Source organism: Grammomys surdaster, unplaced genomic scaffold (assembly GCF_004785775.1).
Source record: "Grammomys surdaster isolate TR1022 unplaced genomic scaffold, NIH_TR_1.0 222, whole genome shotgun sequence".
In the NCBI taxonomy this organism is placed as follows: domain Eukaryota; kingdom Metazoa; phylum Chordata; class Mammalia; order Rodentia; family Muridae; genus Grammomys; species Grammomys surdaster.
The window spans coordinates 2,116,212-2,142,604 of record NW_021604667.1 but is presented as its reverse complement, the minus strand read 5'-3'; the positions used below and the strand labels follow the sequence as shown (position 1 = coordinate 2,142,604).

At 44.2% G+C, this 26,393-nt stretch overlaps 1 protein-coding gene across 2 annotated transcripts in view; it reads right to left on the bottom strand.

Annotated features, from left to right (window-relative positions):
• Window positions 1-23,684, bottom strand: part of Lonrf3 (LON peptidase N-terminal domain and ring finger 3) — a 32,533-nt gene extending 8,849 nt beyond the window's left edge. The window contains exons 1-7 of one of the 2 annotated variants that reach the window (XM_028773143.1): window positions 22,707-23,684; window positions 19,854-19,972; window positions 16,614-16,736; window positions 12,227-12,382; window positions 10,008-10,254; window positions 9,144-9,234; window positions 1,981-2,095 (exon numbers count right to left, since the gene is read on the bottom strand). In XM_028773143.1, the coding sequence (XP_028628976.1) occupies window positions 1,981-2,095; window positions 9,144-9,234; window positions 10,008-10,254; window positions 12,227-12,382; window positions 16,614-16,736; window positions 19,854-19,972; window positions 22,707-23,538 (1,683 nt within the window). In that variant the 5' untranslated portion in view covers window positions 23,539-23,684. The remainder of the gene's footprint in view (window positions 1-1,980; window positions 2,096-9,143; window positions 9,235-10,007; window positions 10,255-12,226; window positions 12,383-16,613; window positions 16,737-19,853; window positions 19,973-22,706) is intronic. The other variant, XM_028773144.1, reaches the window with a different exon arrangement.
• Between the last annotated feature and the right edge of the window lie 2,709 nt (window positions 23,685-26,393).

The window sequence follows — 26,393 nt, the reverse complement described above, 5'->3', positions numbered from 1 at the left end:
AAGAGCCAGGGGCCCAGGGTGTGTGTTTCGAGGTGGCTTTCTTCTTATATGACAGGAACCTTGAACCCATGAAATCCCAACAATTCACTTTCCTAAACAATACCTTAACAAGTGACAACACCAGAAAACTTGTCAAGGTGGATAGATGAAATCTCCCGAGGCCCTACTCCTAGGCAACTAGTTACTGCTGAGAGAGGAAGAATGAATCTTCGCCAGGGAGAAGCCCCCTAATTGGTTATCCAATTTCAAGTGGTAAGCCTTAAGAACATATTATATGAGCAACACTAAAGGGACTCAGGAAGTTGTATTTATATATTTATATACACACCATATATGAAACATCAGTTAAAGAATAAGAAGTTTCAAAATTTAGAGGGAGTGTGGAAACACAGGCAGTGTTGGATGGCGAGTGAGAGGGGAAAAGGAACTAAATACAGTACTCATATGTACTCCCCAAATAATAATAAATAATAATATCTCAGAGAATTGATTGCCATGGGGCCCAGTAGAGGGAGCTTCTGAGTACCAAATTGCCGGCTTTAGACAATTTTCTTCCCCAGGAGTCTCTATTCTGCAACAAACATGATTGGAATATTTATCTTTTTGTTAAACGGCATAAGTATGGCCCTGAATAAATACAGAGATAGATGAGAATATCTTCTAGCCTCTGAGTCTGAGACTCCACAGCATCTGCCTACAGGATGCCTTATCAGCTACTGCCATTGCCTGGCAACAGGGAAAAAAAACAGTGCCTAGTTCCAGGCTTTAGAGGAAAGCAGTTGATTCAAGAGGTAGACAATTTAGGGAGGAAAGTGACCCCTCTGGTGATGCTAAAACAAAACTCCAGGAAGCAGACACCCTAATATGGTAACAGTGCTTTTCTCTAGAATCTAGAGGCTGAGCATACGGTATTTTTTCCTTCTCTTGACCTGAACTTTGTCATGTTAACACACCATAGATGTTTCATTTAAATAGGACCATGGAATTCTTATCTACAATCAGGTTGCAAATCCTACCTCTTTAATCAAAGGAAAGCTGTGACTTCAGCACTTTCCCAATCCCAATACACATCCTCAAGGCTACTCTGGATGATGGGCTCATTCCATCTTCTTATTGTCAAGAGTTAAGAAAGTCTTGACATATACTTCTATGAACCCATTCCTGAGACAAGGTCTTTTTTTCTCTATGTGTCTTAGGTAGACATTGAACTTACAAAGCTCCTATCTCAGCTTCCCAAATCCTGGGACAGCATGCATTACTATTCTCTAGAGCTAACCTGGTATCCGCTACCTCTCTTCAAGTATTTTAAGCTCAAAACAATATCAATACTGGTTATAAGCTGAAATTGATAAGTCTCTGAAGGAAGGAAAGCAAGACAAGATTTCTGTCTTTTGCCACAGGAAAATCTGTGAGGCCCACTTGAAAATGTGAGCTGGTGGGGTTCATTTTAAAGAATCTGAAGTCCTCAGAGCTTTACTAGCCAAATATCTGCTAGTAAGAACAGTAGCTCCTGAGCAGCTGTTAAAAAAAAAGACTACCCTGAAGATCCGAGAGGGTTCTTTGAGGGTGTGGTGCCAGGGGCCTTAAGCAGCTGACCTCCTTGAAGCACAAGTAAACATCACTGCATGCAGAAGTCAGAGCTATCTAGCTCAAGGATAGTGGAAACAAAAATTCACTCAAGATTATTGTTTATGAGGTACCACAATGGGATCAGAACCAAGCCTTGTGTTTATCATCTATTGCATGTTTTTGCTTTTTACACAAATGAACTTCATTACTGACAGTTATTGAAAGCTAAATGTTGCCTCATTTTCCTGAAGGACTTCGTGGAGAGAGGAAGGATGTCTAGGAGACAGCAGAAATAAACAGATGGTGGGGGCGGTGTATTTTGGTCAAGCACAGTACAGTGGCTTAGGATCTGGCTGAGCACAGTGCTAATACAAAATAAGCTAACACAACCAAAAAAGAAAGAGGGTTTACCTGTAAAAGAACATCTTTGCACAGTGGACACTTCGCATTATGATCGAGGCATCTCTCAAGACATTTCAGGCAAAAGGTGTGCCCACAAGGTGTTGTGACTGGCTCAAAGAATAATCTGAAATTTAGGAAATGAATAGGACAAAACTGTAATAAGATTTTTAAAACAGACAGGGACATTGCTGGTTAAGGTTTCACAGTACTATTTGTCAAAGCCTGTGGGAGGGGCACTCCTTTTGTGTTTCATCCCGAGTGCTTCAGAAAAGCATTTTCTTTTCATTCTTGAGCTACATATAGAAAGATGCATTGGTTCATTTTTGCAGCATAACTAAATCATTTTGTAGCATTAATTCTAGCCTTTTCCTGTCTGGTCCAAGAAAATTCAGATTAGTGTTCAGAGTGTCTGAATAGATTCCATTATAAAAAAATTGTTTGGCCAACCTGTTTACCTGAGTCTATTGTAAGCACACCAATTCACACAGAGAGATATACACATGCATGCACACAGACTCTGAACATCATGTTACTATGGGGAAAAACTCAGTGTTTGATAACCTTGTATCTTTTCTTTATTTAAGTAATAGTTGGTGTCAGCCTTTTGTGGATGGATAATTTCCCCAGCAATAATAAGTAATATTGTTAATGCAGTCACTATCAATAGATAAATAAAATATGTGCATACATCTATCTACATATAAAATATGTACCAGACTTCCATTAAATCTTATTTCAGTTGCTTTGGGAAAGGTAGATGTTTTTAAAGCAATCTGTGGACCCTTAATGAAAGATGTTCTGTACATTCAGAGATGCATAGATTTACTTTGTGTAAAGAGAGGCTCACCGGAAACAGGACCAGGAGTTAGGGGTCAGCTAATGATGACTTAAGAAGTGAGGCTCACATTTAACAAGATGGTGAGCACAGAAAAAAAGGGAGACAAATCTTGATCAGTTTATTTTAACTTCTCAAGAGTGTTCAATTGAGAGGAAGAAGCTGTCAGCTTTATACTATATATATTTAATTTAAAAGAAGTCAAAAGAAGAAGAGATCAATGATTTGAGAAAGAGGAAGAAGAGACACAGTAGAGGGAGAAGGGTGAAAATTATATAAATATAGTACTCATATATGAAATTCTCAAAAAATCAATTTAAAAAAAGACTATAAACATCTGGTGAATCCCAATACATCGTAATGAGTTATTTTATTTGTTGATTTGTTTTGGGGAAAACTTGCCAAGCTGATTTTTAATGCAATAAGGAAATGCAAAGGGCTGAGTGCCAAGACACATCTGAAGAACAAGGATGTGGGAGGACTTGCTCCGCCAAACATCAGAACTTATTATAAAGCCACGGTGATTAAAACAGAGTGTACTAAAAGAAGGACAAATAGATCCATGGAACAGAATAGAAAGATCAGGAATAGACCCAGACATGGATTCTTGACTTATGACAAATGTAACATTTTAAAACAGGGCCATGGGAGTATTTTTAATGCACAAATATCATTTTCTATAAATGCTATAATGGCTATCTGTATAAGGAAATAAAAGTGGACTGTCTTTTTATCATAGACAAGAATCAATTCCAGGTGATCTGAAAAATAAATCTAAAATAGAATCTAAAGTAATATGTCTTTTGGAACATAAAATAAAAGAACATATATATGATACAGAGATAAAGATAAAGAAAACTCAAAGAAACACTATAAATGAAAAGATTCTTAGTTTTGACTCAGTTAAGTTTATCTAAAAGCATCATTGAAAGGGCAAACAGCCAAGCTACATACCAGGAGCGAATGTTCGCAATATGCAGGTTAAAAAAAAAAAGGCCTGTATCTGAAACATACCTAGAGCTTGCAAGAAAAAATATATATATAAAGCAGAGAGACAAACAGCCTAGTAGAAAAACAGGCAAACACTGGCACATGAAGAAACAGTGGCTATCCATGGTATTTCCAAACTAGAGCCAACTCAAGTATCCCTCTACAATAGAATAAAGAGAACAAACTTCACATACATGTTGTGAATAAAAACAACAATCAAACTAAATCAAAACAAACAAGGCAAAACCAACAACCAGAATCTGCCTAAGTTTTAGGACATAGGCCAAACCAGCTGATACCATTTAGAGCTCCATATATACATGGTAAACTTATGAGGAACAAAATCTAACTCAAGATAGAAGTTTTGGGGTTGTATTAGTTACTTTTATATTGCTGTGAGAGAACATCATGACCAAGTCAACTTTTATAGAAGAGCGAGTTTATTTGAGGCTTATGTTTCCAGAGGGTTAAGGTCCTACAAGGATAGTAGGTGACAGACAAAGTGGCTGGAGTCTGAAGCTGAAGGCTCACTTCTCAGACCTCAAGCAGACAACAGAGAAAGTGATCTGAGGAATCACAGAAGGCTTTGAAACCTCAAAGCCTGCATTCAGAGATGCACTTCCTCCACCAAGACCAAACCTCTTATGCTTCCCCAAATAGTGCCACCAACTGAGACCATGGGGGACATTTCATTGAAATCACCACAGGAGAAGTAGTTAAGGTCCTGATTGCAAAAAAGCATATGGACAATTGCTAGGGTCCTGCGGATATCTCACTTCTGAAACCAAGTGGTTACATGCAAGCTTTTTACAATATTTTCTACAGAACATATATATTTTACAATACTAAATGGGTTTCTAAAGTATGATTTCAGGGCTGATTCAGGAACCACTGAGGTGATCAAACTATCACAAAAGCCAATACAGAACAATTATTTCTTTACTACTTGAATTCTGTGCATCTGACTATTTTGCTCTGCCCCCCACCCCTTGTGTGTGTGTGTGTGTGTGTGTGAGTGTGTGTGTGTGTATGTGTGAATCAAACCCAAGGCCTTACGAATGTGAGAAAAGTATTCTATCACTGAACTACATGCACAATTTTTTTTAAGATAAGGTCTTGCTATGTAGCAAGCCAGCTTGTTTTCATACCCCTGGAAATCTTCTTGCCTCAGTTTCTAAAGTACTGCAATTAGAAGAATGTACTAACCTCCCCTGGGCAAGATTCCTTGCCCTGGGTATTTTTCAGGGACAAGTTTTTACTCTGTAGCTCAGGCTGGCCTGTAACTCCTAATTCACCTGCTTCAAACTTCTGAGTATTAGTGTTACAGACATATACTATTCAGCATATCTGAATGCTTTAACATATTATTAGGTTATACATATAAGGATGATGATTAATCTGTTATCTACTACTAATATACAAAACTTTTTCTTGAGAACTTCATAATTGAGCCTATTGTACTTTTAAGAATATATATACATTTATCTTACTATATTTCTGGTTGTATGCAATATTATTTTTCATTAAAATTAACGTTATATATTAATAAATGGTAATTATCATTAACTCTATTTTACTGCTGAGGACATTAAAACTCAAACAGATGAGATAACATGCCCAAGATTATACTGCTAGCTAGTAGGCAGAAAGCTTGGAATATATAAATCAAGTCTGACTTTCCAGCTAATCTTCCTCCTTTAGTCTACAAGATAGCCCGGACTATATGCATCCATATATTCAAACACATTCCAGCCAGCCAGTGATCCATCTGTATATGTACACACTTCCACATACACTTTTCTCCTTCCCTTTCTGATACTCTCCCTTCTTCCTGACACTCTAGAAGGATAAACACAAAGACTCTTACCTATGATGATAGAGGTATATACTAGAATGTCCATTACTAGAATGTCTACTAGAATAGAGAGATTCTGAAAACACTTCGGGGAGACATTTTTAAATCAGAGTAGGGCCAGCTTGTCTTACAAGAAAGCATTTCACATTATCAGAGTGATGGGGTAAACAATAGTAAGAAAAAATGCCTTCAGTTAGATATCAGTCCAGATAAAATAACTGCCTTATCTGGAAAGAGCTATCTTTCCCCACCAGTGACATCCTTGCATTGTGTTGTTTTGCAAGCAGGTTAGAGCAAAAGAGAGAAAGAAGGGGGAGGGAAAGAGAGAAAGAAAGAAGAGTAAACTGCCTTAATACCCAGTGACTTAAGGAGCTATAACTAGATTATATACAAAAAGTAAATATATATTTACTTGTCACCAGTGTCGCTGGGCCATTGGATAACTAGCTCAGGTAGTAAATAGTCTCACTTCGAATCTCAAAAGATCTTTATTATCCCAAAGGTATTACTTTACAGCAGTCCAAAGATGAGCCACAATGGCTCGGGTGATGTATACCAGGTAAAGCTAAAGGAGGATTTCCTGCCTCTAATGAGTGCAGGTCAGGGTTCTAAGGTGTTTGGATTAAGGGAAGACTTCCTTCAATAGAGTTCCTCCAATTTAGCAATGGAAACTTGGAGACTGAAAACAAATGTCATTGATGTATTCTTCCATTACTCCTCCATTAAAAGAAAAAAAAAACAAACCAGGGCCTCATGTAACCCAAGATGACCTTGAACTCTCTGTGTAGCCAAGGGTGACCTTGAACTTCTAATCTTCTTACATTTACATCCTTAGTGCTAGGATTACAGTGTGAGCCACTACACGTGGTTTCCAGATACATTTCCTTCCCTTTCCCTGTGAAACTTACAAACCAATCAATTTGTTCTCTAGAATCAAAATATATAAATTCATGGTCTGTCTAACTTCTCTCTTCCAAGATAATACCATAGGCTTAAATTTCAGTCTAGAAACTTGTACAGGTGGTACAAATGTCTAATTTCATGGCCAAGCGGTTTGAAATTACCTATAATCTTAGACTCTGTGATGAGTCTAATAAATTGTCAATTTGACACCTAAGAGACAAACCTCCAAGACACTTGGGAGAGATTATCTAGATTAGGATAAGCTATGGGTATGCCTGAGAGACATTATCTAGATTACTTTGAAGTGTAAAGACCCACCTTAACTGTGGGCTGCACTACTCCATGGACTGGGATCTTATACAGACTGAAAAAAGGAGAATGTGAGGTGAACGCCAGCATTCACCATTCCGTTTCCTGTATGTTGTGAAATCAACATGAGCAGCAGGACCCCAGAGCTTCCAGCCACATTTCCTCCCACCTGCTGCTATGTCTTGCTCACCATGAGACAATGATCCCCTCCGATGGTAAGCCAGAATAAACATTTCCTCCTTTCAATTGCTTCTGGTCAAATATTTAGTCACAGCAACAAGAAAAGTAACCAAGTAGAAAAGCTCTCTTCTAAAGACGGAGGAGGGCCAAAACAAAATCTAAGGACAGCCACAGAACAAACAGTAAGAGCTCCAGTGGGAAAAGAAACTTTCAAGACAAGAAAAATACAGGCAAACAAATTCACTCAGTCATGAACTGATGTAAAACTTAACAGACAAAGGAAGGGAAGCTACACGTTTCTTCTCGAGGGCTGAAATGTAAAGAACTTTAAATCAAAAAGCCCTTTAGGCTGGGCAGGTTTCTTACACCACAAGGCAGTGAGAGTCTAGCTATAATTTAGTAGCCTCCATACCATCTACTCTGGCCAAAGACTGAACAAGGGGCCACGACGGCTTTTAAGCTCAGAGGGTGCAAACTAGAAGGGGTGCTTATCCTCTGTGTGTTTATTTCTTGGACCAAATTCCTAACTCTTCTACGAAGTCCCTTGTGATTAGGGACCACGAAGATGAAAGAGGAAAAGAAAAGGAAGAGGAACAAAGGAATTTCAACCTCAGGATTTTTATTCCACAGAGAAAATACAAACAGGATGTTTGATTTTGTGTCGCCTGGATTTTGGCAGGAGTGTTAAGGAGGGTTAAGCAGAACAAAGCCCTGCTCTTTCTGAGTAAGCTAAATGAAATTGACTTCACAGCGCCTATCGCGGGCTTTAGAGACACAGCACTGGTGTGGTGGCTGCAGGGCCCGTTCTCTGCTTGCTTGAAAGCAGGTTTTTGCTATCTCATACCTTGGCTTTGGCGTGCCGCGTTTGCCACTCTATGGCGAGGGACTGGGTGAGGCAGTAAAAAGGATCTGCTTCTGTTGTTCATCCCATGCTTGCCCACACCACTTAAACAGACTCCTGACAGGATGTGTGAAGCTTAATTTGATCGTATCTATGCTGTATCTTCTGAGCTGTGTGAGACTTGCATATGCTTGTGAACAAATTTTGCTATTACTGGTTTCTTTGTGTATTGTTATTTTACTATTGTTGTTGTTATTGTGATGATAATGGTTAATGAATCCAGAATCTCATGAATAGTAGTCAAGTGCTCTGCTACTGAACTACTCCCCTAGACCTAAGTACGTATGTGTTGTGGCAATTATTTAAAATCAGCCACTTGTTAATCCGACTATCTAAGCTGCAGCAGCTCTGCCTAGCCCAGCTGCCATGTTTTTCGGCCAGAGGCCACGTGTGTGCTGAAGCTAGAAATGGCCAACTAGAAACACCAGCCCTGCCACCCACAAGACGTCGGCATGGGACATGGCTCAATCTCCCATGCTGTCTCTGCAAGGCTGGGCATTGTCCAGGCCATCCTGCCATCCACACGGGCTCAGTAGAAAGATGAGACTCTAATGCTTAAAGATTAATCAAAGGCTTATATATTTGGTAATGATCAGTAACAGGATACCCATACAATCAGAAGTGTAACCCAATACCCAACCTAGATATACCAACTACCTTTGACTGCTACAGACATGTGAACATCCGCCTCCATCTCCTCTCTCTCTCTCTCTCTCTCTCTCTCTCTCTCTCACTCTCTCGCTCTCGCTCTCGTCTCCTAGCTCCTCCTCTTCCTTTTTTCTTTTCCTCTCCCAACTCCTCCTCTTCCTCTCCTTACTCCTCCCACCTTAGCTCCTCCTACATGTGTGTATGTATATGTGTGTATGTATGTATATATATATTCAGTAGGCACCTCAGCATTTTTTCTAAGAAAAGTCTATGTTTCATGTAATAGTTGTCTTGATCTTATTCACATGACAAAAAAGTCATTCAGAATATAAATACATATGACAGGTAACTGAATAAGTGCTCTCAAAGTGCTTTGTTCAAGTATCTAAGTTACTCCTTCTTAATGCTTTGGGAGAAAATCAGCACATTTGAGAATCTAATACAAGCTGTATACTTCTATCTTAGAAACACATCCACCCATACATACACACACTTTACATATTGCTTCAGTGAATTCGTGCATTTGAATGTATACTTAGAGCATCACATACCTCATACACAGTGAGCATTCAAGGTCAGATGCATCAAAAGATCCAAGTGGGATACTGAGATCTGGTTTGGCCCCCTGGTTAACAGGAAGATCTGTGATTTAGGAAACAGTAAGTCAGGGATGGAGCAACTTGGTTTTTTACAGACAGTACTTCTGAGGAAAAAAGAAATGTCTTTCTGGTTTTCAATCTCAAACTCCCCCAGAGTTTAATTTAGTGGCTGCTTGAGCAATTGCCAATGGGGTTCCCTGAAGTGTGCTCCCAGCAGCATTTTAGCAGGCCCCATAGACAGAGAAGTTCAAGTCTAGGAGCTCCTAGCTGAGTTCATTCGAATTCAGTAGGCACCTCAGCAGCAGCAGCAGCAGCAATGGCAAATCCATGGACTGAGCCAGGTCTTCAAAGCTGAGACGAGTCTTGGCACTGCCAACCTCTCTTAGAAAGATATGAAGCTGTAGCTGCTGCTTCTCAGGGCACAACCTAATGAGATCTGAACACACCCCTGTCATCTTATATTCCCAGAACAGGGATGAGGGCAGGAAGTGGTTGTCCTGGAGGAAAGTGACGTGATGGATAGCATGGGATGTCATCACTTGATCAAGTGTTTGACCAGATGTCCAGACTATGGATAATCTATATCACACTACATCAGATCTATATCACACTATATCACATAGCTCTTTCGGTATGATAGTTATCATGTACACTCTCAAAGAATCTTCACAGCAACCCCTGGGGTTTCACAGTTGGTAAGTGCCAGAGCTAGACCATACACTCTGAGCTAGAGGAACCCCCAGAGAGGATATCTACACATGTCAGTGAACCCAGTCACCTGTATTACAATACTTTATCCCTGGGAAGAATTAGTACCTTGTTTGGGGACTTTATTAGGCAATTCTGTGTCTTCTTGGCTTTCAATTTGACAATGATTCCTCTTCTTTTCCTGGCATTTGCCAGTCCTGATGGTGGGAACATCTTGGTCCTCTCCTTCCTGATTTTTCTCTCTGTCTTCTTTACTACTCACCTTTCCTTGAGCTGAGTTTGCTAGGCTGCTGTTCTCTTCCCCCACCGCTGCTGCTCCCTCCTGATTAGAACAATGGGGAAGCTCCAGATTCTCCTAGGTGAAGCAAAATCCAGAGATCAGAAGCTACTTGGGACCAATACTGGTCCTCCAATAGTCTTACCGAGGCGACAAAGAGAAAGAAACATAGTCCTGATCCTCACTCCTGAACACGCAGTGACTACACAGTTCAACAGAGGGACAGTTTTGAGGTTTATTGGTGACATCTAATCTATGTCAAAGACATGCCTAGCTTAAGTAGAATTAGGGGGACTTCTCTACACAAGGACAACAGGCACATGGGAGGAAAAGTTCCCAGCAGAGGTGAAGGGGGAACTACAAGGGAAGCCTCACTTTTCCCTTCTAGCCAAAGCATTCCCCAGTGGTCTGTAAGGAAAGCAAAGCATTCAGTGAGGGTATATCCTGTTACTGGTTACTTCCCCTCACCCTGACTGTCATTCATAGACACTTTTTCAAAGGACATTAGGCCAGCTCTCTACAGACCTGCTAAAGCAAGTCATGCTCCAGAGCTATGTTATATTCATAGAAGACAATTTAGTCTGTTGACTCAATTTTGTGTGAAAAGTCTGAAGAGAAGACAAAAAATAATTTGGCCTAATAGCTTATCTCTAGTCTTTTACAGAATTTTGTCTAGGAAAAGGAGATTTGGAAATGCAACTTGAAATAATTCTGAAAATGTGCTTATTCCCATTGCTCTGGAGAACCTCTCTATAATCTATATCCATATTTGACAGCAAAAGGCTCACTTTTGTTTTTCCCCTCTAATCCTTGACAAAAAATGATAGTGGACACAGGTGAGAGGGAACAACAAAGAGCAGAGGAAAGGATGTGGGTTTTCTCAGTCTGTATCCCTGAGTGTTCATGGGGTTTCAAGTACTAAAAAAGCCCTCAATACTACAATTTGACTTTCCATGAGTCCAGAGTACTGTCCGCACAGCACAAGGCCTTGCAAAGCAAAGTATTGGTGGAAATGCACTCGCTGTTGCCTGGCCTGCTCACAGTGGAAAGGCAGAGGTTCTATTTCCTTCATTTCAGACTGAGTTGCAAGTAGAAGTCCCCACTCCAGGTCCTCTGGCCTAGTGTCTTAGTCGTGTACTAATGACCACTGGGGGCTCTCTGATTTCAGGAGATAGTCCAAGTTCTGCCATCAGCAAGAAAAGTCAGGTACCTTGCATTTTATTCCTTCTCTAGAGCAGGGACAGAAACTGGGAAGATGTGAGCATCCAGGGCTTATATACAAGTGAGGAACTTCAGGCACAAATGGAGAAGAAACTGCTCCCCAAAGGTGCCCAGGTATTCAGTGTCAAATCTTGCATCAAGTCTGGTCTTCTGAACCCCAACTTCTGCCCACTTACCCTGTGCTAGAAAGGCCAGCACCTGAAGCCCATCCCTCTGTTCCTTTGTTTCTGTTCCTTTGTTTTCAAAGACAACCACTAATTCTTGTCTTCCTTCTCAACTCAGCTATTGTGCTTCTTCTTTGCTATAGATGTGCATGAGAAGCCTACTTATGTGTAAGATATAGTGCAAGAGCAAGAAATTCTCTCCATTTGGTTCCCAAATGGAGTCAGCCTTGCACAAGGATCTCACTGGTACTCAAAGGCCATCAGCATCTGCCCCACAGCTTAAGCCCCAGTTATAGGGTTTCAGGAGAAGTAGGCCAATCTCTTTATAGTTCTATCAAATCTATTTTCTGGATTGGACCAAGACAAAGCCAATAAGCACACCCCAGTTATAGGGTTTTAGGGGAAGTGGGCCAATCTCTTTATACTTCTATCAAATTTCTCTATTTTCTGAATCTGACCAAGACTACAAATACAATAAATTCATAAACTTTTGGACCATGCCTGAAATTCCCAGTTGTAGTTTTAAGCAAAGGACACAGCCATTATCAACTCCATCTTTCTTTTTCCCTCAGGAACCAAAGTAGGAGAGGTAGGGCTCACTTCTCGTGTGCCCACAAAAGAGCCAAACGAAGCATCATGAGCGAGCTGGGTGAGTTGAGTTTTACCTGTGACAACTTTGGTAGATTATGGCTGGTGCCTTCAGTAGCCATTGACTCTACGTGTTCCTTTAATCTAGGGTGAGGTGCCAACAGCTTCAGGATATCGGGAGAATGTTCCTGAGACTCCCCCGGGACTGATGGTGAAAAGAAACTAAAGAGAAGCTGTGACATAAAACAGAAGACTTCACTACTCAAGTTTCTACAGGTGCTAGACTAAGGTGCAGGGGGAGGGATGGGGAACCAGAGAGCACAGCTTGCAAGGCAAAACTCGAATGAGGAAGCCTTGGAGCCATGTCCCTAGACACACTAAGGAGAGGTTGTTGCATAAACACACAGACTCATTTAAGAACAGGGGGAAAAGAAAGATTGCTTAGTCATTAAGAGCACATACTGTTCTTGCAGAGGAGTCGAGTCTGATTCTCAGCACACATGTAGGGTGTCTCACAACCACCTGTCATTCCAGCTCCAGTATATCTGACACCTCTGGCATCCAGAGGCACCAGTACTCATGTACAAACACCCAACACACAGACTCAAACACATACACAGATTTAAAAAGTAAAATACATCTTTTTAAAAAAGAATCACCTAGGAGCTTATGAAAATGTCAGGTCCCTGGGTCCAGCTCCAATCTCCTCAGGTCTGAAGTATGAGCCAAGAATCTCTGGGTTTTGAGAAGGCATGTCAGGTGTCTTTGTTACTTAGCCAAGGTTCAGAGCCAGCTCTATAGTGCCACCATTCTGCAAAAATCTGCAATGGGGCTTTAAAATCTATCCTAATTGAAGGAAACATAGAGGTGAAGTCAGAATAGATAGATACCTCATGTACGGGTTAAGGTGTGTGTGTGTGTGTGTGTGTGTGTGTGTGTGTGTGTGTGTGTGTGTGAAACTAGGTCATCCTGGGAAGAGGGTACATAAGAAAATGTCTGTATCAGATTGGCCTGTAGGCAAGTATGTTTGGGTATTTTCTGGATTAATGATTAATCTAGGAAGTACCAGCACAGTGTGGGTGGTGCCAACCCTGGGCAGGTGGTGCCAGTGTGTACAAGAAAGGTGAGTGAATGTGATGCTGAGACACAAGCCAGTAAGCGGATTCCTCTGCTTGAGTTCCTGTCTCCAGGTTCCTGCTCTGACTTCAATCAGTGACTGTGACCTGGGATGTGTAAGGAAAACAAACTCTGTTTCTCAAGTTGCTTTTGGTAAACAGCAAAGGAAAAGCAAACTAGGACTTCTCAGTGGAAGAATGGAGACTCAAATCCATAACAACTCAATGGGCTGAGAAGTCAACCAGTCTACACTGTTTGCTGCTGCTTTTCTACTTATCCATCTTGCTCTCCTCATTCACATTGTCACCCCTGGACCTTTAATCCCTTCAGAGTTAGGGACCTGAGTAGTAAAGTGTTAAGAAAGCAGAGCTCAAACTTCCTCTCCCCTTCCAGCCTCTTCCTCATCCTGGTCATCTCTGCAGAAAATGTCAGGTTTTAAGTTCAAGCCCCTAGGGGCAGGCAGGTTTCCTTGCAATTAGATACACTGGCAAAGAAGAAGAGAGAAGAACAAAAATGGTCTAGGAGTCAGAGATAAGCATTTGGGTGCAGGTTGCACTATTATACCATCAAGGGTTAGGGATTCTAGGTAAGTATGTATGTATGTATATATGTATGTATGTATCTATATATACATGCATACATCCCCCTCTGTGTGTGTGTGTGTGTGTGTGTGTGTGTGTGTGTGTAAAACACCAAGAAAGAAGGCAGATCACTGGGCTTCCAAAACCTCTTAGGAGACCTCGCCATATTTAGAGACCCACTAAAGAATGCCCCATACTGTTGTTCAGTCTACATAGTCAGGAGTGTTAATTTATCAAGAGACTTTGAAAGAACACCAAACTCAATGTTTGATTTACTCTTCTACTTGTCCTCCGAGGTGTCTTCATGATGTTCTTTCCTGTATCTATCAGCACTTTCCACGAATCCAAGTCCTACTCAGTATTCAAAGTTCTGCTCAAGTGCCACCTTGCCCCAATACTCCCATCTCTCTGATCTCATCTGCCCTTTCATGTTCTCTATAGAAGAGAATACCAAACCTTAAACTATACCATCTTACTTTGCACTGGAAGTGTGTCACAGAGTAAGTCTTTCTCTCCAGCCACCAATAAGTGCCTAATAAATATACAACACAATCATGGAAACAATGCTGGCATTTTTGCATTCAAGGGATAAAGAAGAAACCTAGCACTCAAGTGCCTCAAATCTTCAGTGAGATGTTTATGTTCCTTTGCAGTGCTAAAAAGCCTACTTTCCAGATATAAATTAACAAAAGTTGGAAGACACACCTAGTGCCCAGGGTCAGACATATAATCTTTTAGTGCACACCATTCCCCAGGAATTGAACTTGATTATCAGAGATACTATTCAAGGATCAAAAATGATATATCCACTTCTGAGACAGTATCCCCGGAGGGGGCCATATAACACTCAAGTATAAGGTCGAAAAGACAGAAAAGGAGGCCAGGAGACAAAATTAAAGGAAACAAGGCAGGAATAATATAGTAGTTCCCTTCTTAGCTTTACTGCCTAAGATCTCTCTGTAGGCCTTCTCAATATCTTTGGAAAATAAAAGATAGGGTCAACTTTCAGTGAGGATAATCATTCCATATGAATGAAAGTCGATTCTGCTGTAAATTCAGTCATAGAAAGACCCAACTGGGTTAAGAAAGAGAATCTGTAGTTTAAAATAAACCATAGGGCTGTGGGTTATGAGGAAGCTTATTAATACTCAGTGCATCTGGACTATTTTTCAAATGTTTAGCCCTAAAACTAGAATAATCCAGTGAATACACACAGTTAAAGCCTCTCAGTGTGCTTAAATGACTGATATAGCTCCATCACATTCAGCAGAAATATGCCTCCAAATTCTTACAGTAATTTCAGAATATTGTAATACTTCTTGTAAGCATATATTCACTTGTATTTTCTGGCATTCATCTTAACCAACACAAGCTTGTATGTTCCAAAAGGCACTTAGGCTTCCTTGGGTCTCCAGAGTTTCACACAATGCCTTGCCTTTCATCAGGCAGGTATAGAAACGACAACAGCCTATGTATAAAAGCAAACTGGAGAGAGGTTAGTTCAACTGATGATACGAGAACCTCTTGGGCCACCTGAGGGCAAAATCAAAGCAAAGAAGCAGGTGACCTCAAGAAAGTCACTGAGCCTCAGATTTCACCTAGAGAAACAACAGTGAGGTATGGGAACTAAGTGGAACCTTCAAACAAGTGGCTGGCACATAGGCAATGCTCAGCTAATGTTATGCTGTGCACTGACTACACTTAAGTTTTAGGAAAGGTCCATACACTGCTAATAATAGTGCTTGATTCATACCCCTTTTAATAAAACATTACCTCCCACCCCCACCCCCCCCACACAAATCAGGTTAAATGATTTTTCTAGACAGGAAATTTCCTGCCAGAGTCAGAAAATCCAGAGTCTAGCCTCTGCCATCTTTATTAGTTTTGCTAAATATTCCTTTCTAGAGTCTTCAGAGACCAATCCTGTCTCTTGCCCACTTTTCCTCCACCCCTCCCTGACAAAGCATTACATGGGGGGTGGTGGATAGAAGGGATTGTGGCCTGGTGTTGAATAGTGTAAAGGGATAGGAAACCAAAAACCATCACTAAGCATCAGCATCCAACTTCCAGGCCAATTATTCAGACACCAGCAGAATAAATGTACAAAAAGCAATAAAAGTCAAAGCCCATCCAATGAGGATGCTTGACCCTTCAATCAGGTTCTTGGTATTTCTCATGATATTTGTTTTACAATCACAATCTCCTGGAACTGAAGAGTTGGAAGGACTAATTAGATTCTTACATAATGGTCTCTGACTTGCATTTGTGAGACAGTAGGTTTAGTTTTCTAGCAGAAGAGGTGAAAGTTTGAATTCTGTATGTGGCAAGCAACATGGAGACCACCAGTGACCCTTCCCAGGAGTTGCCCTCCATGTGTGGCTAGTGAAACGTGCGATTCAGCCAAAGAAAAGTTATACAGTTGCAAGCAGCTCCCACTTTCTGGCCCTCATCCAGACTCTTCAGTGAGCCTTCATTCCAAGATTAGCTTACTTGGTTTAGTTTTGTTTTATATCCCATTGATTCTAAGTTAAAGCATTCATTACTGACTCCTACAAAAAAAGAGCAGGACCTGCTAATTTGAGAGTACATACCAGAAGGACGGGGCTTCTGGGCTATCAGTTGGCATCTCTCTCATGCCCCTTAAACCCAGAGAAGCACCCATTCAGGACCACAAATACCGAGGAGGGTAGCATCTTCATCCTTCTCCCTAAAGAAGACAGCGTGATGGGGGTCTACTAGGCAGCTAACCCTAGGTCACTCAACTCACCCTTTGAGCTTCAGATCTAGCTCTCTTGTTCTTTCCGTCAAGGGATACACAGTAGAGAAATTCTCTGAGTGCTTCTTTCACCTTGCCTAGAGTGGCTAAAGCTTGTGCTTTTCTGAAGTGTGCCTGGAAGAAAACAGTAGCAGTCAGTCACATCTTATTCCCCTTCTTCATATAGCAACGATTAACAGCAATCGCTGAGTACTTACTGACCAGTCATTGTCTTGTCAAAAGATAATGGTAAACTATTTAAAATCTCATTTAAAAGACAACCAAAGGGAGATCCAGAGAGAGAACTGGGAAGCTGGGAAGTCAGAGCTGAAACCTGGGACTGACAATATACCAAGCCCACATTCTTAGCTACTATGTTTACTGCCTTCACTCCACCCCACAACTATATGAGGATCACAAACATGCCAGAGCCTCCATTTGACTACAGACTGTAGTAGCTCAGTTTTCGAAGTTCATCCAGAGATGACTTGCCTCTCTTTTGCACTGGTCTGTAAAGACAGTCACGGCTTGAGTGAGCCAACCATTTCTACAGAAGCCCGAGAGAAAGATCATGGATCCTTCAAGATTTCAAAGGTCACTAGAAGCAACCTAGAACTAAAATTGTGGTCCCAGGACTTCTAAAGGACTTTTCCTACAAAGGCAGACCACTTTCCAGAAGGCCGACCAGTGATTGAGCCAATGATTTTGCTTATAGAAACTTAGCTGTCTTTTTCTCTCTTGCTGCACATTTTACATGTATTGGGAAGTTTTGTGGCCTTCAGATACAAATCAAAGTGCTGATGGGCTAAACTCCTTAGACGGGCCTAAGCAGCATCCTGTGAGGGGCAAGGAAGAGAAAAGAGCATAAAGGGTGGCCTTCTCTTTGTGCCTAATAGGAATGAAAAGGCCTAGGTTTCACTTGGCCAGCATTTTCTCTGCCTCCTCTTCTAATATGTGTCTGTATGGTGTCAGGATCTGGCTAGGAGCCACAGCCACAAACCTCTTGGGGTCCTCTTTCCACACCCTCATTTCTTTCTAGAGCCTAATCTTGGCTGTTCCACTCCCTTGTTGCTCCAGCCAACAGTGGCCTTCGGGAGAAAGGCTAGCACTATGCTCCAGAGCAGCTATACGGGCTAAGTCCTAACGGCCTCTGAGGTCCCAGTAATCAACAGAGTAACAACTCACACACTTCACTTTCTCAGGGTGGCCAGCTTACTCCACTGACACCTATACGACCAGCGAGGTGTGGTGATGTCATTAAGCCCTAGATGGAATTGGGCTGCCTACTGGACTTGTTCCCTTATGGTATCTCATATAGAAAGGGTGGGAAATACAAAACTCAGAGTGTGGGTGTATATGCATTAGAAGCTTTCAGCACCCAAGACAGCAGAGTTCTCTGAATGCTCCCTTTCCCTTTACCCCCAATTATAGGGAAATGACACCCCTGCCAAGTACTTGCTCCAATTCCTCTTTCACTGTGGAAATCCCTTTTCTCACTGTGTCTAGAACATAATTCTCAGTGCTCTTCCCATCATGGTATCTAGATTTGATTTTCCAGTGGAAATGTCTGCAAGTCCCTCTTATCCCAAAACAGACAGCTACCTAACTCACATGTTAGCCCATCTCCGTGGCAACTTAAGGTATTGGTGACTTGTATTAAGCTGTAAATATGTTTCTTGGGAAAGAGAATACACTGGACAATCACCTCCATGATAACTCTCTCATGAAATACCAGTGAGATTCGCTCTAATATTATAGACAAAGTTTACCAGTCCACATGTGGTTTTCCCCCTAGAAGGGCTCACTGTAATAGTCCAGGCTGAGCTCAACCATGATTCCCCTGGAATCCCAATGCAGGGTCATGCCACCACACTCAACTTCACAAGGCCTTATCAGAAGTTCCTAAATATGTAAAACTTTTGATTATTCAATATTTACATAGGTTTAACACCAAATCACTAGGCACCAACTTCTGAACTAAACTGTTGTAAACAGTTTTACAGTATTTACACTATACAGTGTGATTTTTGCATGTAAGTTGCTGCAGAGTGTGTTTAATTAGACAGACAGGGAGGTTGCCTGGAGATTATTGGAGGGATTGCCTAATCCATGGTCTCGCTACCATCAGAACATTCTGGATTCAGAGGACATCTGTCCCCATGTGATTCAGATAGTCACAATAGCCCTGGTCTTGGAGACACTGCTTTTCCTACCCTTGGGTTGTACAAGATCCTGTAATAGAGTTTGCAGAATGTTCAAGTTGCCATTCTCACTGTTGATCCTTATACATACCTGTGAAACAATCATGGCAGAAAGCAACAGCATCATTTAACAAGTAAGAGTGCTTGAGTTTCAGAGAATGTAGCCACTTCCCCATGGTCACACTTTGCAAAGATTGAGGCCCAGACCCAATTCTAATCTACTAAACAGAATATGGACATGTGGAGGAGATTGGTCCCGAGGCCATGCAGAAACATAGAAAGTGATGCTTTGTATTTGGGTATCCCCTGTCTTGTGTCTATCCTGTCTTTCTTCTCACCTCTCCCATGTGACCTAGATCTTTGGGGGGATATACTGGCATGTCAAATGACTGTATTAATGATTCAAAATGGCCAAGCCATTGTGAAAATATGAAAATCTCTTTTAAAAAACCCAAAAGCTGTTTGAGCTCTCAAAAAGCCTGGCTATCAGTAGTTATCCCAAAGGACCTGAGTAGGAATATCTTTCTTATACTCCTCTCCCTATTATCCCCAGAAAATTACGAGCGATGATGGTGGTGGTGGTAGCAGATGCTTCTATAACGCTACATGCATTATTCCAAGCATCTCTCCTACACGACCTTATACAATCTCCACAACAGCCCTATTTCGAAAGTGCTTTGGATACAAGCATGTTATAAGTGAGGGCATCAGACACAGAGAAATTAAGCAATCTTCCCAAGGCTGTACAGTTAAGAAAAGTAGCAGAGCTGAGACATGAAGTCAGGTTGTGCTACTGATTCCATATTTGAAAAAATATATATAAGGACAAGTCGATCTTGAAGGTTACCAACCGAATGTAGATTTATTGAGATCCTTTGCAGACTTAGACCTCCCTTCATCAAGGGATGCCCGGCACTGTCAAGCTCATTAGCAAGTTCTCTCCTCTCTTCATTGCTGAAGCTCTAGCATCTCCTGCCCCAGGGAGACAGCCCTTCTTACCAGTCTCTGGCTACAGCATGGCCCCTTTCCATCCCTCCTGTCCCACACTCACCTTAAAACCCATTGGCCGTAGTTTACATGCTATTTCTGCATCATGCAGTGCATCCTCATGAGACTCCAAGGTGAAATAAATTTGGGACCGATTGCTATAAAGCAAATGGTCATTTGGAGCTGCCAAAAGGAGAAAAAAAAAAGCCCTGATTAATGGCCTCCAGCATAAGCACATGATAAGCCCTGCATGAGGATGGATCTCGAGGAAAGAAAAGTTATCTAAGCTCTTTCTACTGGACCCAATGAGTTAAGTGTCATTTCTAATCCTAATATTGTCCTGACTAACACCATAGCTTATCCATGCAAAGCAGTAGTGTTGCCCTCTTTTTTCAAGCAGTTCCTAAGAGGTGTAGTGTTCACGATATATTAGAAATTTTCACCTAGAGGAAACCCTGGCACTGCTCTGCAGATGCACACTGCTAGCGCCCAACAACCTGGCACCTGAATGAGCCACCGTCCAAAAAGAATAAGGCCTGGGAAGAGAGAGAAAGGCAGCCAGTTGGGACCCCTACCTTGACCCCAACCAAGCCAAGTCCATATTAGTCTTCTCGTTGTCGGGATGACCTGTAGCATAACAATACCTCCAGCATAACAATACTTCCCTCTCTCCCTGGCTTATGAACCTTTCCTGGAGGAAACAGTTATGCATTTACAAGGTCCATCCTCCTAGTGATGGCCAAATAAGAAAACACCCCCTCGACACAACTTTTAGGAGTCTTACTCTCACCATCACTGAATCACTAGAGTCCAGGCCTGAGTAGGTCTTCAACTCACCCATTCTTCAGATAGGAAAACTAAAGCCAATGAGGTGAAGTGATAAGTCACACGGCTGGTTGATGTTAAAAGTTTTGAGGCTTGGGTGGAGGAAAGAAAGTTCCTTTTACTGAGTGTGGGTATAGCATTTAGAATAATAGAACATTAGCCAGTTTCAGGATAAATATAGTCTGTGGAAGGGGCCCATTTCCCCTTAGAATGGTGAAGGTGGTATTGACTTTTTTTTTTAACCCAGACTGCTCCAAGGAGATTATTAATAAAGGTACAGGAATGATCCTTCCTGGGGAAGTGATAGCAGCAATAGAGAGGAAGGTGGGAAGGGGCTTTCCTGTCTGGCCCTTGGGAAATGGATGAAAGTATTCAGCCTCTCTTAGAATTCCATACATAAGTGGCCTCTACCTATTTCTGCTGCCAGAAACAGGTTTTGGTGTCTGCCTCTATGCCATCCCTCAGGAATATGTATGTTCTGAGGTGACCTGGGTGCCCATTACTTGCTCTTGATTTTAGCATAGAGTTTACAATATTCTCTAGCACTTTTCTGAAACACACACCCACTGGCCCATTGGCAGCTCACAACCTGCTTTGTTTTCGCACGGGCAGGGTATGAGTTACAAGGACAGCTGTGTTCCTCAGTTATCACAGCCAGTGGTTTTGCTCCCTTCTGCATTACCTGTTGCTGGCTTGGGTGGGACTGAAAAGTGGGGAGACTCCATCTCATTCTTCCTCCATCCATCAGAGATGGCCCAGGAGGCCCTAGGATCCCACAGCCCCTTCTGCTTTAGCCAACTGCCTCCACACCAGCATGCTCAGTTGGACACTGTGCCCTGACTGCCTGCAGAGGTGCTGGCTGGCACCACTCCGTGCTTCCAAGGCCACTTCCTGGGTTGGAGTGGGAGGAGGCAGGAGGAGCAAACAGGTCCCTGGGAGAAGTCTGGTACTCCAATCAAGCAGAGATGTGGGACTGCCTGGGTTGCCCTTGAAGCTACAAAGTGGACCCTCTCAGGCAACTCTTGGAGTAGGTTAGACAGAAGCATGCTCCCTTTGTAATCAACCCCTTGTTTCCTTATGGGGGGATCCCCAGCCGTTGCCTTGTTCTGCCATCCATTGGGTTAGAGGGGTCAAAGGGTTTGATGTCAGGGCACCGGCTAACTGCGGCGGGTGGAGGGGGCGGGGCAAATGCGTCTATTTCAGCCAAGGAATCCTGTGATAGGAAACGGTGACAATGAGTCACAGGGCAGCGGGGAGCGAGCCCCCCCTCCGCCCCCCCGCACAAGCTCGCGGGATGGTTTCTGAGGCGAGCGTGGCCCACTTCAGTTACCTCAGCGTTACACAATCCCCGCCTGCCCGCCCGCTTGCCCGCCCGCCCGCCCTCGCGGGGGAGGGGCCGCCGGCCCGGGCGGCTCGAGGTCCTTATGCAACCAGTGCTCTCCTGACCTAATTCCAGGCGGGACCCACCCCACAGGGAGCCTCGGCCCCGGAAGGGAGAACTCCCAGAGGCGGGTGTCGCGGACTCGGGCGCCGGCACTCCACCTCCGGCTGGTAAAAGCCAGGAGGACCGCGCGGGAGTTTGGAAAATAGTGCCAAGTTCCTCTGCTGACGGGGAAGGTGCCGGCAGGTGTATGGGCGAGCTCCAAAGTGTCCAGGAAAGACAGAGAAATAGAGACGGTGACACTGAGCAAGACCGAAACAATGACAAAACTGAGAAAAAAATGCGCAAAAAGGAACGGGATGAACTAGATAGAAACTGGAACCAGGAGGTAAAGGAGCAGAAAAGTAAGCAGGAGAGACGAAAAGAGCACGAGAAAAATAAAAGCAAGCGATAGAACCAATCAGAAGATTGAGACACAGCTTAAAAAAAAAAACACTAAAGTAGCAAAGACAAACTCCGAGCAGTGCCCCCTCCCTACTCCTCGTGGGCCACCGGCTCTTCCCTCGCCACCCCACCCCCAACCCCGCGCGCGCGAAACCAAGTCTGTCCCGTCTATCCCCCCGCCCCCGCCTCCCAGCGGGAATCGCTCCCCCGCCCCCTCGCGTGGCGAGCAAGCCCGTGTGGCCCAGGTGGCAGCGCAGGGGGACTCACCTAGACGCACAGCCTCGTTGTACTTGAGCAGAGCTGCCTCCACCTGGCGCTCGCGGTACAGCCGGTTGCCCTCATGCCGGAGTTGCGACGCCCGCGCGGGGCCCGGGAACAACTTGCCCAGGAGGCCGCTGAGTACCACGTTGACTCGCAGTTGCAGTGGCGCCTGCGACCCCGAGCGCCGCGGCCCGCGCGCCCTCCCACTGGCCACCATGAGTGCGGAGAGCTTGACCCCGCACAGGGTGCAGCGCCGATCGGCGGCCCGCCCGCGCTCCAGGCACAGTTTACAAAAGGTGTGGCCGCACCACAGGGACACCGGGTCGGAGAGAAACCCGTGACACTTCCTGCACTTAAAGCCATCCCATACCTCGGGGGCCACGGCCGCGGCCTCCCCTGCCTCTTTCAGTGCCGCCGCGCAGCAGCTCGAAGTGGCGCTCGGGTCTGAAGAAGCTGGCGCCATCAGCTCCTCTTGCGGGACACTGTCGGCCAGGCAGCGCACTAGCTGCTCCAGCTGCTCCGCCACGAGCTGCTGCCTCTCGGAGAGCTGTCGGTACACCTCGAGGGCTTCCCGAAGGTGCCCCCCAGATGCTAAGGCATCCGCCTGCGTGAGCAGGACTTTGCACTCCAGCGGCGTCGAGGCCGCCAGAGGCTGGCTTTGCTCTGGCTCTTGAGCCGCGGGAGCTTGGGAGCCCTCGGGTGTCACCTCCTCCGGGTGGGCGGCTGACTCTCCTGCGGCCACCGATGCCGCCGGCTCCTCCGGCTCCGCCAGCTCCAAGTTGTTGCTGCCGAGCTCGGCGGGCAAGCTCACCATCTGTGCGGTCTGAAGGGAATCCATGGAGAGAAGGAACTGCGGAGGTTGAAGTGAGGAGAGGCGTCTAGGAACAGGGAACTAGCAGGAGAGAGCGGCGGCTGGGAGCGGGCTGCGCCGACGAGAAGGCGGGATCGCCGCGCGCGCGAGTCTGCCTCGCCTCCCGAGCTCCATGCCGGCTGCCCCGCGCTGCCTAATAACTGTCTTGTCTCAGCGAAGCGTTATATAAAACGCAACCACGTGACTCCCACCACGCTGCTCATTGGCCGGCAGCGAGGAAATTGTTACAAAACCAGACAGTTTTGTAACAGCTTTGCGCTTGCTTCTTTTGGCTTGGCTTTTCTTGGCTTCTTTTTTGAGGTTGTTTGCATTTACTCTTTCTTTCTCACTCGCGACTTTGGGTCCTTTCTGGACTGGGGAGAGGTACACAACCTCTTCTTCCACGCTTTTCCGTCTCTAAACTCTTTGCCATCCCACCTCAAAAGTAGTCTGCAAACAGGTCCGCTCTGCCAGCCGCTTGCTGGTGTCCCCCGCCCGAGAAGCCGGTTCCTGGTCCCTATGGGCTCCAGTCACAGAAGTTGCTGGAATGCCAGGCTCCCCTCCAGGGGGCGATGGCTGCTGTCAGCAAAGGCACCGAGGGACACCCAAGAAGCTCTCATTTGTTCCCTAGAAGAGTTCTAAGTGCCCCTACTGAAGCTCCTGGGTTTCCTGGGGGATTCCCCCAAAAGAAACTTAGGGCAGTTTCGGGAGAGCTCTTTGTTTCTTACTGAGGCAGCGAATCCAGAGCAAAGGGTGCAGCGGATAAAAGAAGTTAGGCAGTTCGTGCTGGGCAGCAAGGATTGCTCACTAGGACCCCAGAGAGGCGCCCTCTGGCTTTCCTCTTTTTCCCCCTAACTCAGGGACCATTGCTGGGGCGAGCGGCGGGCACCCCGCTGGAGATTCACTGACTCCAGGACCCAGAGACCAGATGGGCACCACCTTGAAAGCTGAATTTGCTGTACACTCGGGGGCGTGAGAGAGTAGCAGAGGGAAGATACAGGCCCAAGACAAAGCAAATCCAGAAAAAAAAGTCAGAATTCAGTCACAGTTCAGCTGCCAAATAGCTTCCAGGTTCACAAGAGCTGACTTCTGCCAGCGGTGCCTCCCTCACCTTAGGGTTTGCACCCTTGCGCTAGGTTGAACACAAGTTGTTGGCTTGTGCCGGGGCCGGGTAGTTCTCAACTAGGCACCCTTAAAAATTGTCAGACTGGTCACAAACTACACAGGGGTTTGTTTACTGCTGGCCTTTGCATTTTAGACAAGAGCTATGAACAAAATGAACAGGCAGGGTTCCGGGATACCCCACTTCAGGACAGACACTGCTCCAAGAAGGAAGGCTGAGTTCAGTCAGGCTTGCTCTCAATTGTCTTCCCCCTCCCTCCCGCGCCTACAGGTCCTGGAGAGTGCTCACATTAAGATTCCAAGCAGAAGGCCACCAAGTTGCCTCCTGCTGTGGCCATTCAGCTGGGGGGTCTTGGGCAATATCATCTAAACCTGTTATTTTCACTTCTAAACAAATGTCTGGGATGGTTTTAGCTGGGATTAAGTCTTGTTTCAGAGCTGGGATGATAGACTCTTTCCCAGCATTGAGGTCCTTAATCCAGTCTTAAACCAACAAACACCAAGATCCCGGGGAATAAGTGTAGATAATGTGCAGCACACTTCATAGCATTCCCCTTCTTGTCAAACAGGACACTGAGTAGAGACGGGAGGCAGTTCATAGACTAGAAAGAGCAAGAAAAGAAACTAGGCTCAAGATCCAATCAGGAAGACAGGAAAACAACACAGGAAAATTTGGTGTAGTTTTGGCTTTGCCATGATTTGCTGTCAGATAGATGCTGGACAAAGCCTTGGGGTCCTAAAGTTTCCTTCAGCCCTAACCTTGAGTGTTTTTGATCCTAAAACCAGATTTCAGGTGTTAACTACTGAATCTCAAATAACTATTCCATATTCCATGGCAGGTTTGGGGAGATGGGGCATGCTTGGGACTGAAGACTGATTTCAGCAGCAGCTTCGGGGGAGCATAGGGCTCAAAGGCCATCTTCTATCATGATTCTGAAGCTAGGGAGCCCATCAGGAGACTGACCAGGAGATGCAGGAGGTGGAGAAAAGTCAATAGAGACCAAGCTACAGTTTCTGGTGGTTTGCTATCTGGGGCTGGGACACTCATTTCACTCCTTAGTTTACTCTGCTGTCTAGTGGAATTCCCAGCCCTAGTTCTATGCCTACCACTTCTGACACCTATAAGGAAGGACACTCTGTAGGGCATAGAAAGATTAATTTTAAAGGGCCATGATACTGGTAACAATGAAACCTCTTAATTTAAAAGCATTTATCCCTTTGACATCTCTAAAACATTATCCGAAATCATCATCTTCCAAAGGCAGTGGTGAGGATGTGCCTTGCTTCTCAAACCACTCTGTCTAGTAAGCTCCTTGAATTTATCCCTCTGTAACCTATTGGTGATGGGAAAACAAGGTTTCCGCCAGGTTGAGCAGAGGGTCACAGAACTGCCTGCATGGGGAAGGATGTGCTTCCCAGGCCCCTTCTGGACTCCTGCATGTACAGGATGCTGACCATGAATTTGATTAGGAATGGTTCTGATTATTAGGGTAATAGAGGGGCCTCTGGTGCAAAAGGCAGTTGTACCTAGCTAGCTGCTGACCAGACCAGATTCCATAGAAGAGCCACTGTAGTAGACTACACCCAAAGAGCATTCTACCAAATGCCGGGGAAACTACCACTGTGTTTTTCTTTCCTTCTTTATGTAAGTTAAACAAACACTAGGTTTCATGTATGTTTGTGAATCAAAGTGGAAGTCTCCTACTCAAAATAACCTCTTC